Source organism: Phacochoerus africanus, chromosome 9 (assembly GCF_016906955.1).
Source record: "Phacochoerus africanus isolate WHEZ1 chromosome 9, ROS_Pafr_v1, whole genome shotgun sequence".
In the NCBI taxonomy this organism is placed as follows: Eukaryota; Metazoa; Chordata; class Mammalia; order Artiodactyla; family Suidae; genus Phacochoerus; species Phacochoerus africanus.
Window position 1 is genome coordinate 23479431 of NC_062552.1, and position 19453 is coordinate 23498883.

General features: G+C 43.2%; 1 protein-coding gene across 2 annotated transcripts; it reads left to right on the forward strand.

Moving 5' to 3' along the window:
* LOC125135795 (olfactory receptor 2H1-like) lies at positions 1–16883 on the forward strand. 2 transcript variants are annotated; one of them, XR_007137056.1, is made up of 4 exons: positions 1–114; positions 6652–6746; positions 10641–11905; positions 16167–16883. XR_007137056.1 is itself a non-coding variant. In XM_047796220.1 (3 exons), exon 3 carries the CDS (start codon positions 10855–10857, stop codon positions 11791–11793), a length of 939 nt encoding a protein of 312 aa, XP_047652176.1. In that variant the 5' UTR covers positions 1–114; positions 6652–6746; positions 10641–10854; the 3' UTR covers positions 11794–11941. The 2 variants fall into 2 exon arrangements, 1 of the variants encoding a protein (XP_047652176.1); XM_047796220.1 differs by lacking the exon at positions 16167–16883 and having other exon boundaries at positions 10641–11941.
* The last annotated feature ends 2570 nt before the right edge of the window (positions 16884–19453 follow it).

Genomic DNA, 19453 nt, shown 5'->3' on the forward strand with positions numbered 1-19453 from the left:
TCCCCAATCTACTACTTTTCTCTACACAGATCCAAGCCACTGTAGTCACTACAGTGTGTCACTGTGTGTCTGTGCCGTATGTAACGAGAGAGAGAGAAACTGATTTAAGAGGAGGTTGGTATCTCCTTAAATTCAAATATTGTCATGTCTTAACACTTCATCTTCTCCTTCCTGTTTTTAACTCCCTCCCTTCTATAGATTCCCTAACTCTGCCATGCCCATTTTTGGCTACATAATCTCCCTTCAATTGTCATATCAGTCTAGGGAGATAGCTCCACCGTGGCACCCTGGAAACCTTGCATACATCCATATACACCAAAGCAGCAAATGCTTGAAACCATGATTAATATAAAACTTGGCACGATGCCTTTTGATCCTTCTGGGTCATGAGAGGATGAGAGGCGTGTTAGGACCTGCCTTAAAGCCATCCCTCACTCCTAGGTTTTGATGGAGTGTAAGGCTTTCTGCCCTATACCCCTTAGGATGTTGCTGCAGAATATACTAGCAGATCAAATCCAGGAACATGAAAAAGAATAATACACCATGACCAAGGAGGATTTATCCCAGAGATGCAAGGTTGGCTTAACATCTGGAAATCAATTGATATAATTCATCATATCAATAGAGTAAGAAACATCACATGATAATCGCAACAGATACAGAGAAAACATTTGACAAAATCCAACACCCTTCCGTGATGAACACACACACACACAGACACACACATTTAGTAAACTAGGAATAGAGGACAACTTCAAGACAAAAAAAAAAAAAAATGGAGTTCCCGTTAATTTCAGGTTAACAAATCTGACTAGGAACCATGAGGTTGCAGGTTCGATCCCTGGCCTTGCTCAGTGGGTTGAGGATCCGGCGTGGTGTAGGTTGCAGACATGACTCAGACCCCACGTTGCTGTGGCTCTGGTGTAGGCTGGCGGCTACAGCTCCAATTGGACCCCTAGCCTGGGAACCTCCATATGCCGCGGGACCGGCCCTAGAAAAGGCAAAAAGACAAAAAAAAAAAAAGAAGAAGACAACTTCAACTTCAACTTGATAAAGGATCTCTACAAAAATGCACACATGTCTAACATCATACTTAACAGTAAAAGACTGACTGCTTTCCCCCTGATATCAGGAACAAGAAATAAAATACCTACTCTCACTACTATTCAAAATTGCATCAGAGGTTTTAGGCAGGGATATTAGATAAGAAAAATAGACTAATCACCTAGATTAGAAAGGAGGAATTAAAAATATCTCTAATCACAGATAATATGATCTGGTGTATAGAACAATCTTAAGGAATTGTTTTTAAAACTATTAGAACTTTTTTTTTTAAAAAAAAAGCCTATTATATCTAATAAATGAATCCAGTAAGAATACGGGATACAAGATTAATATACAATAATCAGTCATATTTCTATAAATTTGCAATGAACAATGCAAAAAGAAAAATAAGAAAAATTTTATTCACAGTAGTATCAAAAAGAATCAAATATTTAGGGAGTTCCCATTGTGGCTCAGCGGGTTATGAACCCACCTAGTATCCACGAGGATGTGGGTTTGATCCCTGGCCTTGCTCAGTGAGTTAAGGATCTGGCATTGCCATGAGCTGTGGAGTAGGTTGCAGAAATGGCTCAGGTCCTGTGTTGCTGTGGCTGTGGTGTAGGCTGGCAGCTGCAGCTCCAGTTGGAGCCCTAGCCAGGGAACTTCCTCATGCCACAGGTGTGGCCCTAAAAAAAGCAAAATAAGTAAATAAATTAAATTAAATTTTTAAAAATAATCAAATATTTAGGAAAAAATTGACAAAAGAAGTATAAAACTTACATCCTGAAAAATAACAAATATTGTCAAAAGATATTGAAGTGCTAAATAAACAGAAAATAGCCTATGTCAATGAACCAGAAGACTTACTGTTGTTAAATGATAATACCCACAACTGATATATACTCAACACAGTCTCTTTCAGAAAACCAGATAACTTCTTTGTACAAACTGACAAGCTGATTCTAAACTTCATATGTAATTACAAAAAGACCCAGAAGAAGAAGAATGTAAAATTCACAGTTCCCAATTTCAAAACTACTGCAAACAAACGGTGGTCAAGACCATGTGGTGCTGGCACAAGGACAGAGACACAAGTCAGGGGGATAAAATCAAGTCTCCAGAAATAGGTCTGTGGCCATGTGATTTTTGACAAGGGTGCCAAGAGAAAGAAAATTGTTTCCAACAAATGGTGCTGTGATAACTAGATAGCCACCAGCAAAAGAATGAAGATGAATCCTCACCTCATAACATATACAAAATTTACTTAAAATGGATCAAGGAAAACTATTAGATAACAACATAAGGGTGAATATTCATGATCTGAATTTGGCAAATGAGTATTAGATATGACACCAAAATCATAAGCAACAAAAGAAAAATAGATAAATCAGACTTTATCAAAATTTAAAAGTTTTGCACTTCAAAAGACACCATTAAGAAAGCAAAAAGCTGGAGTTCCTGTTGACTCATATCCATGAGGACACAGGTTGGATCCCTGTCCGGCTCAGCGGGTTAAGGATCTGGCGTTGCCCTGAGCTGGGTGTAGGTTGCCAATGCAACTCGGATCCTGTGTTGCTGTGGCTGTGGTGTAGGCGGGCAGCTGTAGCTCTGATTCTACCCCTAGCCTGGGAACCTCCAAATGTCTTGGGTGTGGCCCTAAAAAGCAGGGGCGGGGGGAGAAAGTGAAAAGCCAGTACATAGAATAGGAGAAAATATTTGCAAATATATTTGATAAGCAGAATTTCCTTTGTGGCCCAGAGGATTAAGAACCCCACAAGTATCCATGAGGATTCGGATGCCGGTTGGATCCCTATCTTCACTCAGTTGGTTAAGGACCCAGCATTGCCAAGAGCTACAGTGTAGGTCTCAGACACAGATCAGATCCTGCATTGCTGTGGCTGTGGGTAGGCTGGGAGCTGCAGTTCTGATTTGACCTCTCACCCAGGAACTTCCATATACCTTGGGTGTGGCCCTAAAAAAAAAGACCAAAAAAAAATTGGATAAGGGATTTGTATCTAAAATATATAAAGAACTCTTACAATTATAACTCAATTATAAAAAGACAACTCTTTTTTTTTTTTTGTCTTTTTAGGGCCACACCCGCAGCATATGGAGTTCCCAGGCTAGGGGTCAAATGGGAGCTGCAGCCGCCAACCACAGCCACAGCCACAGCAATGCTGGACCCAAGCCACATCTGTGACTTACACCACAGCTCATGGCAACGCCAGATCCTTAACCCACTGAGCAAGGCCAGGGATCGAACCCACGTCCTCGTGGATACTAGTCAGGTTCATTAAACACTAAGCCATGGCAGGAATTCTGAGACAGCTCATTTTAATGGGCAATAAGCAGATGAAAAGATGCTTGATACGATTTTTTATCAGTGATGTGAAAAGCAAAACCACTAATTTAAAAAAAAAACAAGGAACAAAGCAAAAAAAGGAAGATGGGGAAGGAGGAAGGGAGAGAAAGAAAATTCTGGAAGGAGGTGAAGAATGTAAAATGGTGAAGCTACTTGGAAGACAGTTTTATGGTTCCTCAAAAGGTTAAACATAGAGTTACCATATAATCTTCAATTCTATTCGTAGGTTTAAACCCAAAAGAATTAAGAATATATGTTCATATAAAAATCTGCACAATAATGTTCATAGCAGCATTATTCATAATTGCCAAAAAGTGGAAACAACCCAAAAGTTCATCAGCCGATGAGTGGATCATACAAAATGTGTTCTATCTGGAGTTCTCCTTGCGGCTCAGTCGTAATGAACCCAACTAGTACCCATGAGGGCACAGGTTCTATCCCTGGTCCTGCTCAGTGTTGCCATGAGCTATGGTGTAGGTCACAGAAACACCTGGATCCTGCATTGCTGTGGCTGTGCTGTAGGCCAGCTGTAGCTCACATTCAACCCCTAGCCTGGGAACTTCCATATGCCGTAATGGCGGCCCTAGCCTTAAAAAAAAAAAAAAAAAAAAAAGGTGTTATATCCATACAATGGGATACTATTCAGCCATAAAAAAGGATAAATTACTGATCCATGATAAAACATGGATGACTCTTGAAAACATTATGCTAAATTAAGAAAGCCTGACACAAAAGGCTATACATTGCATAATTCCATTTATATGAAATAGCCAAAATAAGCTAATCCATGGAAAGAGAAATTAGATCAGTGGTTGCCAGATACTGAGGAGAAGGGGGTGACTGCTAACGACTGTGGTTTCTTTTTGGAATAATATAAAAATTCCAGATTTATATAGGGTTGTTGGTTGTACAACTTTAGTAAATATACGCAAAACCAATATATTGTACACTTTAAATGGGTGAGATTCATAATATGTAAAATTTTAAATTTTTAGAAATCTGGTGTACAACACTATGAATATAGTTATCACTGCTGAACTATATACTTTAAAAAGGTTACGATAGAAAATATGTGTTTTTTAACCAAAGAAATGAATGATTTTCAGGCTCAGATGGTATTACAGGCTAGTCCTACCAAATATTTAAAAAAAAGAAACAACACCAATCTCACAAATCTCTTTCAGAAAATAGAAAAGGAGGGGAATTCTCCAACTCATTTTATTTAGTTATTTATTTTTTGTCTACATTCATGGCATGTCTGCGTTCAAGGGCCAGGGATCAAACTTGCACTAGAGCAGTGACCAAAGCCACAGTAGTGACCCAAGCCAGATCCTTAACCATGAGGCCACTAGGCCACCAGGGAATTCCCCAGCTCATTTATGAGGCCAGCATTATTTTGATACCAAATTCAGAAAAAGACAGTACAGGGAAAGAAAACTACATAACAATATCCTATATAAGCATAGACAGAAAAAGTCTACAACAAAATATTTCTATATCTAACCAACAATACATTTTAAAAGATAATACAATAGGACAGTGGGGTCCAGGGAATGCAAGCCTAGTTAAATATTCAAAACTGAATCAATAATCCTCCATATCAACAGCTAAGGAAGAAGAATCACATAAACAAATCAATAGATGCAGAAAAGCATTTAACAAAATTTAACATTCATAACAAAAAAAAAAAACCTCTCAATAAACTAAGAACAGAAGGAAATTTTCTTAAGAAAAGCATTTACAAAAACCTACAGTTAACATCACACTTAATGGTGAAAGACCAAAAGTTCTCCCCCTAAGATAAGCGGAAAAGCAAGGATGTCTACTCTTTCCAGTTCTATTCAACATCTTACTGTAAGTTTTAGCCGGTATAATAAGGCAAAAAAAAAAAAAAAGAAAAGCTGCAGCATTTGTATATTTATACACAAGCTGGTGTACAATATAGTATGGGGCCAGAAAGTAAGGAAGTGCCCACAAAATGATGGGGACATGTCAAAACGACCTAAGTCATTCAATGACTTAAAGTCATTCCCAGTATTCAAACACAATACAATTTGTGTAAAAAAATAAATAATGAGGAGTTTCCGTCATGGTGCAGCAGAAACAAGCCAGACTAGGAACCATGAGGTTGTGGGTTCGAACCCTGGCCTCATTCAGTGGGTTAAGGATCTGGTGTTGCCGTGAGCTGTGGTGTAGGTCGCAGACGCGGCTCGGATCCTGTGTTGCTGTGGCCGTGGTGTAGGCCGGTATCTGTAGCTCCAATTGGACCCCTAGCCTGGAACCTCCATTATGTCATGGGTGCGGCCCTAAAAAGCAAAATAAATGAATAAATAAATAAATAATGAGAGGAATGGAGACAGAAAAAAATAAATATCCGGGAAGTCACTACTGATATGAAAAAAGAAAATTGACAATAAATAAATAATAATGAGTTCCCATCGTGGCACAATGGTTAACGAATCCGACTAGGAACCGTGAACCTCATACGGGTTTGGTCCCTGGCCTTGCTCAACGGGTTAATGATCCGGTGTTGCTGTGAGCTGTGGTGTGGGTCGCAGACACAGCTCGGACCCTGCATTGCTGTGGCTCTGGTGTAGGCCCGTGGCTACAGCTCCAATTAGACCCCTAGCCTGGGAACCTCCATATGCCGCAGGAGCAGCTCAAGAAAGGCAAAAAGACAAAAATAAATAAATAAATAAATAAGAGAAAAGAGGTAGTTTTTCCTTGCAGTAAAATTCAAAGCAATAAATATAGAAGGAATGACAGAAACAGAAAGTTACATCCCAGAAATGATTGTTGTAGTCGAGAATTATTTGCGGATGCCAAACTTGGTGGGCAAAAATACAATGAGAAAAAAAGATATTTGCATAATCTCAACAAATCTCCCATAAGATACTGATTTATGACAAAGAGTAACTTTATGGTGGAGAAATCTGATAGGCATCACCTTACTCTATGGCCAAAGTAATCGTCACTAGTATATATTAATTGTACTTCAATTAAGCCAATTTTTAAAAAATAAATGAGCTACTGAAACATGAAAAGATAAAAAACACCATTACTGGCACATTTCCTCTGGATCCTTCCCTATTTTCTTAACCATCATTAGTGCTAGTGGCTAATTAATTGTGGGTTGTAGGGCCCAAGAGTCTTGACAGAATTAATGAGCTTTTTCCTCTCTGTAGGATGGGAGTCCTGGGATCGCTCCCTCCATCACCTCACCAAGCCTTCTTTTCTACCCCCAGCACTGCTAGAAGAGAGGCTGACCCCCTGGACTGAGGAGGGGAGGTTGTTGGCAAAGAGCCAGCTCTGGCCTCATCCATCCGGCAGAATGACAGAGGTAGGTTACAGTCAGTGCACAGCACTAGAGCCAGCCCACCAAGTTCACGTCACAACTCTAGCTGTGTTATTCTGAGCAAGTTATTTAACCTGTTGGTGTTTCAGATTCTTTGTCTGAAAACAAAGATCTAAGACAGTAGGAGTATCTAGGTCATATGTCCTTTGCAATGTGCTTTAAAAAGTGTGGCAGCAGCATTAGCCAGCAACATTGTTACCTGAGATCTAAGCTCCCATCCCGTCAGGAGTGCCATCTCTCCTTGGTTTGCTTTTAGTTCTCATTGTGAGGATCAAGTGGAAGCTCCAACCACTCCAGAAGCTCCTTGTCTTGAGGTTGCTCTGGCAGCAAAGCAATGAGGAGGTTCTGACTTGATTGTGGGTAAGATACAAGTTAATCCTTCTTTTTTATAGCCCATCAGTTTCCCCATATCCTCAATAGTGGAACCCCCAGGAGCACCAGATTTGGAATCGAATGGAGTCTAGAATCCTGGCCCTGGCCCTTACTGGGTGTATAGCCTTGAGCAAGTTACTTAACTGCTCTGAGACTGTTTCTTCTTCTGTCAATAGAAGATAACACTAACTATCTTGAAAGTAGTAAGAATATTTGTCAGGATCGGGTATGTTTAGTGCAGTGCCTGGTATGTAGGAAGTTCTCAATAGATGGTAACTGCTAAAGTAATAAAGTGGTTATCATTATTGGGTTCAGAAGCAGAATTGGTATCTCATTTCCTTGTAGCCCCTGTTATATGACTAGCTTTTTAGTGATCAATAAACCAAGTGAAGTAAGACAGACAGAGAAAGACAAATACCACATGACATCACTTATATCTGGAATCTAATCTACGGCACAAATGAACCTTTCCACAGGAAAGAAACTCATGGACTTGGAGAACAGACTTGTGGTTGCCAAGGGGAGTGGAATAGACTGGAAATCTGGGGTTGATAGATGCAAACTATTACATTTGGAGTGGATAAGCAATGAGACCCTGCTGTATAGCACTGGGAAATATATCTAGTCACTTGTGATGGAACATGATGGAGGATAATGTGAGAAAAAGAATATATATATGTATGTGTGTGTGTGTGTGTGTGTGTGTGTATATGCATGAATGAGTCACTTTATAGTAGAAATTGACGGAACACTAAATCAACTATAATGGAAAAAATAAAAATCATACAAACTTAAAAAAGAAATAAATGCATCATGAATATGGAATTAATGGGACACTCGAATGTAGTTAATGTCAGAGGGGGAAAAAAGACAAGAAAAAAAGGTGAGAGAAAAGATGTTTTGAAACATAGAGAACAAGAGAGAGCAAAGAGTTAAAGGATAATGTAAATCGAAGAGATCAAAAAATAACATAGAATAAGACAAAAACTTACCCAGAGAATAAGAAAGTCAGGGAGGCAGAAGAGTATTAGGATCATAGTTGACAGATGAATAAGAAGCAGTTGACTATTTTTTAGCAGCACAAAGGATGATGCTATAAAACAACATAGGGATGAGTTACAAAAAACAATAATCAGAATTATACTGATTGCCTTTTCAGCGGAAGGAAGTGGGTGTCATCAGGGAGGGCCACACAGAAGGCTCCTAAGATTTAAATAGTCTTTTTTCAAATATTTAACAATATAAACAATCAAAGGGAAAAATACTTATTCCTCAAAGTGAAAAGGAACAATAGAAGGAAGTAAAGTGAACGAGACAAAAAGAGGTAGTCTGGGGAGTTCCCCAGCATGGTGCAGCAGAAACAAATCCGACTAGGAACCATGAGGTTGCAGGTTCAATCACTGGCCTCACTCAGTGGGTTAAGGATCCAGCATTATGGTGAGCTGTGGTGTAGGTCGCAGATGAGGCTCAGATCCTGAGTTGCTGTGGCTGTGGTGTAGACCAGCAGCTGCAGCTCTGAATCGACTCCTAGCCTGGGAACCTCCATATGCCATGCACGCGGCCCAAGAGATAGCCTAAACAAAGAAAGAAATGAGATGGGGCTTTTAAAACCAAAGAAATGACTCCGTAATGGGTAGATACTACCAGTCTCTCCAGGCACCTCCCTATCAACTTGCATAGCTCCCACCTTCCAACTGCCAGAGGGACTCAACCACTGAGCTGGCCTCCTGTGCCCTAGCTCTTCTCTCTTTCAAGATAGTACAGTCACCTCCTCCAGGAAGTTTTCCCTGATTCACCTATCCATGCTGCTCCTTTTCTCTACAGTTAACTGTCTCGCATTCACCCACTTTTTTTGCCTTATTTGTCTTCAGTTCGCAGGGTCTTCTGATACTGTGCATTGTCCTCTCCCAAGTTTTTCAAAAGCATGAGGCCATTTTCCCTTCCAGCACAGACCGACCATATTTTCTGATATTTTGAAGCAGATCCCTTAGGTCGTGGCTTAGAAGTTGCTAAAGATACCAGAGCAGATATGAATTCTAATAAGTAAAGTATATGAATCTCAGCTGAATCCTATATGAAAAATATATATATATTCTTACTAAGGACATTATTGGAACAATTGACAAAATTAAAATATGGACTGAACATTACCTAATAGTTTGTATCAATAAGTTTCCTGAATTGATTACTTGTATCAATAAGTTTCCTGAATTGATTACTGTAATGATGTTGATGTAAGAGACCATCTTGTCTTAAGAGACACAAACTGAAATACTAAGGAGTAAAGGGTCATGCTGCGTACAGCAGATATCCCAATGTATCAAATAAAAATTATTACATGTAAATACACTGAAAGTGAGTGATCATGCAAACGAGTAAAAAATATTAAAAATTCATGATTCTTGATAAAGCTTACATAGGAGACTTTGGAAACACTCTTACAACTTTCCTGTAAGTTTAAACGTCCTTTAAAATAAAAAGTTTTAAGGGAAATGAATCAAGATTTGAATGAAATTAATCAAGCATTGTACAAAACCCGAACTCTGTTTAAATGCCCCAAGCTCAACATGGTCTACTTTTACTACTAATTTCAACTTACATGAAAAGATGGGGCTGAAATAAATCTACTTAAGCTTTTCATTTCCAACCCTCAATTCTTATGGAATTTTTGCTGTAAGAGAACAGGTAATAATTTTTTGACTGACATTATTTTTTTTCTTATTTTCCACATTACATCTAATAGAAAGTTGAAATTAGAAACTTTCATTTGCAGGGGTTTTTTTCTAGTTTAATAAATCATAATGATTCTTTAAATATTAAGGTCACGCATTGATCTCTCTGGGGACTGGGTCACTAGACATAGCAAGGAAATCTCCATAGTCCACATTTCTGTTGCTGGTGGTGGAATCTCTGCCAATGTATAAAGTAGATAGAACATGAGTGACTCTAGGAAGCTCATGCCCATAGCTAGAAAGTAAGATGAAACGTCTGCAGAAAGTTTTGTGATCAGAAAATTAACTCGACACACACATTTCTCCGTAATTCCTTCCACACATAATAAAGGGAAAAATCAACAGCACAGTGCTCAGAATATAACGGGTACTCAGTAAATGTTAATTAATAAAACTAACTAGGAGTTCCCATCGTGGTACAGTGGTTAATGAATCCGACTAGGAACCATGAGGTTGCGGGTTCGATCCCTGCCCTTGCTCAGTGGGGTAATGATCCGGCGTTGCCGTGAGCTGTGGTGTAGGTCGCAGACACGGCTCGGATCCTCTGTTGCTGTGGCTCTGGCATAGGCTGGCAGCTACAGCTCCCATTAGACCCCTAGCCTAAAAAAAAAAAAAAATCTAAAAAAAAAATAAAATAAAATAAATAAATAAATAAATAAAACTAACTAATCTGTATTTCATATCAGCTTTCTTTGCCTTCAGCCAGTGAATCTGAGGTGCCCATGGAAAGCTTCGTCTGTTTTCCAGCACATCATGGTTTCCTGTCTCCTACTAGGCACTGTTTGACCTGGAGGAAGAGGGGATGAAGGAGCTGCTGGCGATGTGCCTGAGGCGGTGATGTGCACGCTGAGGACGCCGGGGCGAGAGGACCGGGAAGAGAAACGTCCGCCTGCTGCGACCTGGCAAGTACCCAGTGGGACTTTTCATAAGATAACTTGACACACTCCCCCGACAGCCCTCATCCCTCTAGGTCTGGACAGGAACAGGCCATGGTCAACCACAGCTCCCCGGCAGGCTTCCTCCTTCTGGGCTTCTCTGAACACCCAGAGCTCGAGAGACTCCTCTTCGCGGTTGTCTTCGCTTCCTACCTCCTGACTCTAGCTGGCAACACACTCATCATCCTGCTGTCCGCGCTGGACCCCAGGCTCCACTCCCCGATGTACTTTTTCCTCTCCAACCTCTCCTTCTTGGACCTCTGTTTCACCACGAGCTGTGTCCCCCAGATGCTGGCCCACCTGTGGGGCCCACAGAAGACCATCAGCTTCCTTGGCTGTGCTGTCCAGCTCTTCATCTTCCTGCTCCTGGGGACCACTGAGTGTGTCCTCCTGACAGTGATGGCCTTTGACCGCTATGTGGCTGTCTGCCAACCCCTCCACTATGCCACCAGCATGCACCCCCGCCTGTGCCGGCAGCTGGCCGCAGTGGCCTGGGTGATGGGTCTGGTCCAATCGATAGTCCAGACACCACCCACACTCCGCCTGCCCTTCTGCCCCCACCGGCAGATAGATGACTTTGTATGTCAAGTCCCTTCTCTAATTCGACTCTCCTGTGGGGACACCACCTTCAATGGAATTCAATTAGCTGTGTCCAGTGTCATCTTCCTGGTCATGCCACTCGCCCTCATTCTTATCTCTTACGGTGCCATCGCCCGGGCAGTGCTGAGGATCAGCTCTGCCACAGCATGGAGGAAGGCCCTGGGGACCTGCTCCTCCCATCTCGCTGTGGTCACCCTCTTCTACAGCTCGGGCATTGCCGTCTACCTCCAGCCCAAAAGTCCCTATGCCCAGAGGAGGGGCAAGTTCTTTGGTCTCTTCTATGCGGTGGGCATCCCTTCACTTAACCCTCTCATATACACCCTGAGGAACAAGGAGGTCAAGGGGGCGCTCGGGAGGTTGCTGGGGCAGGATGGGGACTCCAGGGAGAGCTGAAGGAGAGATGCTTCATGTGCTTTCAATGAGAGGATATTTTTTATTCTTTTTTGAGCAAGTTTGAGTTCTCCAGTCTACAGCCTTCTTATACCAATCCAAGGCACTACAGCAGGTCAGTGGTTATGTGTGTGTGTGTGTGTGTGTGTGTGTGTGTGTGTGTGTGTGTGTGTGTGTGTGTGTGTGTGTGTGTGAGTGACAAACAAAGACAGAAACAGAGAGAGAGAGACTAGGACTTAGGTAAGAGGAAGTATCTCTAAATCATGCTAAGACTCAGTAACATCATCACACCTGTCCACTTTCTTTTCGGCCACCCCACAGCATGTGAACTTACCAGGCCAGGGATCAAACCTGCACCACAGCAGTGACCCAAGCCACAGCCGTGACAACACCAGATCCTTAACCCACTGAGCCACCAGGGATCTCCTACACTTGTCCACTTTCAATATTTAATCTCTATATATTTATTTTCCTTTCCACTCTGTTTTTAACTGTCTTCACCACCATTATAGATCCCCCAACTCTTCCAGGCTCATTTCAGGTTATATAATCTCACTCCAGCTGGTCATGTTATCACCACCTCTTTATCGTTATTGCCGGTTCCTACCATGTCTTCTTTCCTTCTTCATCTGAGTGCTTTTTCTCCACTTGCTTGAGGAAGGTTAAAAGGGAGGCAAAGCTCAGAGAATTTAATGAGTTACCCAAGAACGCACTGCAGTTTATTAGACTAAAACTAGATGCTTAGCTTCTAGAAAGAAGCTGTTTTTGGAACTCCCTGATGGCTAAGCGGGTTAGGGATTCAGCGTTGTCAGTGTTGTGGCTGGGGTCACTGCTGTGGCTCAGGTTTGATCCCTGGCCCGGGAACTTCCGCATGCCTCGGTACAGACAAAAAACAACAACTACAAATAAACAAAAGAAGCTGCTTTCATACCATCATCAAACATGCATCATTAGGATTTATATCCAAATGGATTAGCAGACGGAAAGCCTGACTATTTCAGTTCTAGATTGTTCCTTACCATGCAGCCTTCCAGGAATCGTAGCACAAATCTTCTTTCAATTCCTGAAGACCAGCTCCTGTTTCTGGAGTTAATATTTGTCTCCCAATTTCAGCCTCTTCATAGACACTGAGCACTGGGATTTGCAGGTCTGCTTTTCAGCTGCAACACAATGGATAACAGTTGTCCTGCACTGGTCTTTCTGTGGGATTCTGGGATCCTCACCGACCTCTGACAGCCAGGCACAAAAATAAAATCAGGCTGCAGGTGACAAAGTCCTGCGGTGAGATGTGATGGAGGAAGAATCTAGAAAGGCAGAGAAAGAGCAGCAGTAGAAGCCCAGCTTCTATGAACTCTTGCTCCCTTCTCAATGTTTATCTACAACTGTTACCTTTTTAGATTCTCAATGAGTGGAAGAGACAATTAATAAAGAATACAAAGGAAATCTGCTTAGAATTGAATCATCATCTCCATTTTCCTCTTCTCACCGCCCTCACCCTTCAGCAGCCTCCGTCACCCCTTCAGTAGCCAGTGCGGCTTCAGGGGGAAAAAGCAGAGAAACCTTGACCTGAAGGCCCATCAGAAGAAGAGCTCGGAGTTCCCGTCGTGGCGCAGTGGTTAACGAATCCGACTAGGAACCGTGAGGTTGCGGGTTCGGTCCCTGCCCTTGCTCAGTGGGTTAACTATCCGGCGTTGCCGTGAGCTGGGGTGTAGGTCGCAAACGTGGCTCGGATCCTATGTTGCTGTGGCTGTGGTGTAGGCCGGCGGCTACAGCTCCAATTAGACCCCTAGCCTGGGAACCTCCATATGCCAAGGGTGCAGCCCTAAAAAAAAAAAAAAAAAAAGGACAAAAAGACAAAAAAAAAAAGACGTTACCTTGCTGGACTCCAGAGAGGGAAACAATTGATCTTTACGGCAAGCGGGCACTCCCATCTTTGAGGAGGTTTGGTGATTCAGATGCATGTGGCACATGGAGGGAGGAGAGAGGCCCAGAGGCACCAGAAAGAGAATTTTGTGTAATTTTTTCTTGTCCTGTCCTTTTTTTTTTTTATCTTTTTAGAGCCACACCTGCTGTATATGGAAGTTCCCAGACTAGAGGTCAGATTGGAGCTGTGAGTGCCGGCCTGTACCACAGCTCATGGCAATGCTGGATCCTTAACCCAGTGAACAAGACCAGGGATCAAACCCACGTTATCATGGATACTAGTCAGGTCATCATGGATACTAGTTGGGCTCATTACCTCTGAACCACAATGGGTACTCCCCTTGTCCTGTCTTAAAATGTAAATGTTCTTTCATCACTGCCTAAACTGCTTGGTCTCCTGCATTCCAGTCACTACATCTGGTCAGTTTCTCTCCTTAGCAGTTCTCATCTGTATCCACTTCTCTCCATCCACGCTGCTTCTCCCTGACTTGGGTACTGAATGTTACTCATTTTTATGGTAATAGCCTCATCACGGGTGTATCAATCAGAATAGAGTAGTTTACACTGGCAGAGACTTAAGATCTCAGTGGCTGTAGCAGCACAGGCTTCTTTCCTGCTGATGTTGTATGCATCCCCACTGCCAGCCATCCAGCTGGCTCTGCCATGTCCTTCTCACTTCCGTACACTGACCAACAGAACTGCCATTGTCTCAAACACTGCCAGCTGCTGGGGGCAGGTGGAAAGGGTAAGTGTGACAAATGGCCCTCTGGCACTTAAAGTTTCCACCCAGAAGTGACATGACATTTGGATTTACCTTTCATTTGCCAAAGCAAGTCTCATGATTACATCTAACTGCAACGGGGAAAAGAAGTCTGCAATATTCCAGGAGGGAGAACCAGAAATATTTGATGGATGATATGAGTGACTGCCTCCAGTCTTGCCCAGTTCCAATTGAGTTTCCATACTGCCACCACCAATTGTTCTAAAATCCAAATTTGACCCTATTACTCCCTTAGCTAAATTTTTTTTTAAACTCTCTCTGCTATTAGGAGTTCCCATTGTGGCTCGGCAGTAATGAACCCGACTAGTATCCATGAGGACGTAGGTTTGATCCCTGGCCTTGCTCAATGGGTTAAGCATCTGGCGTTGCCATGAGCTATGGTATAGGTCGCAGACACAGCTTAGTCCCATGTTGCTGTGGTTGTGGTATAGGCTAACAGCTGTAGCTCTGATTCGACCCCTCGCCTGGGAACTTCCATGTGCTGCAGGTGCAGCCCTAAAAAGACAAAAAATAAAATAAAAATCTCTCTGCTATTAAACACAGATCCCAAGCTTCTAGGTCAGGTTCCTGCTTTCCTGACTCTACCAGCCCATCTCTTGTGATTCAACCACCTGGAATCCTGAGAAGTTCACAGGACTGCCTGCAAGTCCTTGAATCATGCCAAGCTCTCTGTCCCCTCTAACCTTTGAGTAAGCCACTCTCTCTGCTATTCTCTGCTGTTCTCTCTGTTTAGAAGATTTTTCCTTCCAGCTCTCTTTCACACACACGCAAAAAGGAAACAACATGAGTTCATGAGAACGCAGCTCGAACACCACATCCTCCTCCCGGAAGCCATCTCTAACCCTCTCCCCTCTCTGTTCACCCAAAACCCTCCTCTGCAAGCACATCTCATGAAGTAGTAAAATATTCTCCTGATTGTCTGCCTCCCCTGGAGACAGGACCTTGAGGATCAGGATTTTGTCATGCTTATCTTTACACTCTGAGTGCCAGGCACAGTGTCTGGTAGAGTAGGTACTTAATAAATACTTTTTGTTTGCATGAATGAATTTATGAGTGAATGAACAACTAAATGCAGATAGAAAAAGGGAAGTACCAGTGAGTGAGCACCTGCTGTATACTACTGTGCAAAACCTTTTTTAAATATGTTGCCTTATTTCTCCCAATACTCTTATGGGGCATGTGTGTATGTTTGTGTATGTGTGTGTTACAGGAGAAGTGTTTGTTGGAAGAAGGGAAGCAGGAGATTTTTTAAAAAGAAGAGTAGGGGATTCCCATTATGACTCAGTGGGTTAAGAACCCGACATAGTGTCCATGAGGATTCAGGTTCAATCCCTGGCCTCGCTCACTGGGTTGGGGATCCAGCGTTGGTGCAAGCTGAAGCATAGGTCACAGATGCGGCTCAGATCTGGTATTGCTGTGGCTGTGGCCTAGGCCAGAAGCTCCAGCTCCAATTCCACCTCTAGCCCAGGAACTTCCACATGCCCAGAAGTGAGGCTGTAAAAAGATAAAAAAAAAAAAAAAAAAAAAAAGAAGAAGAAGAAGAGAAGAGGGAACTTTAAGGAGCCTTAGTCTGAGTGAGAACAAGGAGAGGTTTGGGGCTTAAATGTAAGCAGTATCCTTGGCTGGCAGCCTTGCCTGGACCCTTCCCCATGCGCTTTCTCCTCCTTTGCAGAGGTAAGAAAACAGCCCAAGAGTACAGAAGACAGAGCCTGGAGATAGATTGCTGCCTGGTGGGAAGGTGGACAAGATCTCTTCTTCCAGGACCATGAGCGTTCAAGGGCCCCACTGTCAGGCACCTCCAGATGACACCTACACCATGGCCTGCAGGCTCCCACCAGACTTCCAGGGTCTCAGCAGTAGGGCAAAGCAAAGACTAACCACCTGAGTTCTCCACTCCCAGGCAGAATGTACCAACCCTGTCTTTTATTTGCTGTATCCTGATGCTTTGACATCTGGGGTCTTGTTGACCCTAGAGGAACATCCTCCAGGATCAGCTCATTCCTAGAGGTGGTAAACAGATCACCCTGAGCGTCAATTTTCAAATGCAAATCAACCAATTCAGAGCTCATATCCTAACCACCACCTTTATCAAGCCCTCACCTTCCAGGCTAGCTACCATCCACCCCCAATCAATACACAGCCAGGTAGGGACAACCAGAAACACCCCCTATGTCTGAGCCACTGAAACTGTACACGCTAGTCATTCCTAAACCACTGAAACTGTACACGCTAGTCACTCTTAAAACCTCAACAAAAACCGCATGAAAGGCTCTTGCCCATAGTACCCCCTCTTCTCTGCCTAGGACCAACTCCGCAGCCTCCTTCTGTGGCCTGGCATGACGTGGCAAGACCTCCTCTTGGGGTCTGCAACTAACTAACCATCTTTTCTTTTCTCTTCTTTTTTTTTAATTAAAGTATAACTGATTTATACCGTTGTGCCAATTTCTGCTGTACGGCGTAGTGATCCAGTCAGGCATATATATACATTCTTTTTCTCATATTATCTTGCCGAGAGATTGGCTATAGTTCCCTGTGCTGTACAGTAGGACCTCATTGCTTATCCATTCTAAATGTAATAGTTTGCATCTGTCAACCCCAAACTTCCCATCCATCCCACTCCCTCCTCCCTCCCCCTTGGCAACCACAAGTCTGTTCTCCATGTCAGTGAGTCTGTTTCTGTTCAGTAGATAGGTTCATTTGTGCCATATTTTAATTTTCTTTTCTTCTCTTTTTTTTTTTTTTTGATCTTTGTGTCTTTTTTAGGACCGCACTCAAGACATATGGAAGTTCCCAGGCTAGGGAACTTAAATTATCTTTTCATGGCCATCATTTTCTAAACTGTTGGCATCACTGAACCTCAAATCACACCTATTAATACACTGTATTTTAAGACATAGAGCCTTAGAGGTTGACCATTTACCCCTTCCGGTCAGTTAAAGTCTCCCCGCCCCTTCCAAGTTTTTCCAAATCAGAAAAAGAAATCCTCACCCCCAAACTCTGTCCCGATTGGTCAGACCCTTGGGTGGCAGCAAAGAACCTGCTCACTGGAGCTGGGAGTTTCCAGGGCACAGCTGTTGCAAGAAGAAACCTGGGGTCTTTCCATGAAAGACGAACCCAGGGGATTCCCTATCCAGGGGGACCTGAGTTCAGAGAAACGGTGCCTTTTCAAGATGTGTGAAAATAAGTCTAGATTCTGGTCATCCCTCTTTCTTCCTCCCTTCCCATGTGAAATTACCTCATTCCCAGTGTCTCTGGGAACAGACCCAGACTCCCTGGGTGCCTTCCTTCCTGAGAAAAAAAATTTTTCCCCCCTCAGGTATGTTACATACCCTTGCCTCTGAATGTAGTATCAGAATGTATCAGAATGGAGTCTCTTGCTCTATGTCATTAAAAAATCCTCTTAGGCATTCCCACCATGGCTCAGTGGTAACAAGCCCGACTAGCATGCATGAGGACACAGATTAGATCCCTGTTCCGGCTCAGTGGTTAAGGATCCAGCATTGCCGTGAGCTGTGGTGTAGGTCACAGATGAGGCTAGTATCTGGTGTGGCTGTGGCTGTGGCGTAGGCTGGCAGCTGCAGCTCCAATTCCACCCTTAGCCACCCTTAGCCTGGGAACTTCCATATGCTGTGGGTGCAGCCCTAAAAAGACCAAAAAAAAAACAAAAAAAACAAACAAACAAAAAAACAAACAAAAAAAAAAACACTCTTAGAGACAGAGCATTCTCGCCTTATTTGTTCTCCAGCAATATTTAAAAAAAAAAATCAGGATTTCCCGTCGTGGCTCAGTGCTTAACGAATCCGACTAAAAACCATGAGGTTGCGGGTTTGATCCCTGCCCTTGCTCAGTGGGTTAAGGACCTGGTGTTGCCGTGCGTGAGCTGTGGTGTAGGTCACAGACGAGGCTCGGGTCCCGCGTTGCTGTGGCTGTGGTGTAGGCCGGTGGCTACAGCTCCGATTCGACCCCTAGCCTGGGAACCTCCATATGCCGCAGGAGCGGCCCAAGAAATCGCAAAAAAATATGAGGCGTGCAATGTGTAAATAATATTCTGGCATTATGTTTAAAACTAAGGACATTTTGTATTTATATTTATTTATATTTGTATATGTGTGCCAGTTACCAGTATATTGGCTCTTGGCTCCAAATTCAACTTCAATAACTTCTCTGCACTAATGGACAGAATTCCTCTAAAGATTTCTCTTTGAGTAGGGCACTGAGCTGTCTCAGTAGAGGGGTCTGGAGGCACAATGCAGAAGAAAGGGCTTCTCTCATAGGCTCCAGTGGTTGTACTGGTCCACAGGTGTGAGCAGGTATGAGGACATTTGGGGATGCTCTGCCCCAGCTCTGTTCCCCGAAATACATGATTTCTCAGCAACCTCACATCCCCAACCCAGCCTTTCCAACCTGGGCACGCCTTCTCCAGATCTCCCACCCACTCCCATCTCCCTTACTCCACAGACAAAAGAACAATTGTAGGGATTCTACCAACTACCAAGGGCCGTGCATTCCAATTACAAGTTCAGGGACTACAATAATGCCTACTAGGTACATTCAGGACGCTGATCGATCCATTGTGACCTGGCCCTGGACCAGGATGCCATTTATTAGCTGACTCCACGTGCCCCTACTCTAATGGGGGAGAGCCATCCTAGTGATGCAACTAGGTCTTCTGACGGTTAGACCGAATGCCTTAAGTGTTCTTCCAACCGGAGGGTTTCATAACCCTTTATTACTACAGTGTGCTCCGACTCAGAGAGAAGAAGCAAATGGAATAGGAGGACGCTGAGGACTTTAGAAAGTGCGGCCCTGGGTGTTCTGTGGCCTAAGGGGTTAAGCACCCGGCGTTGTCACTGCAGCAGCTCCCGTCATTGCTGGGGTACAAGTTCAGTCTCTGACCTAGGAAGTTCCACATGCCACAGGAGCAGCCAAAAATAAAAAAATAGGGTCCTGACTTGATGG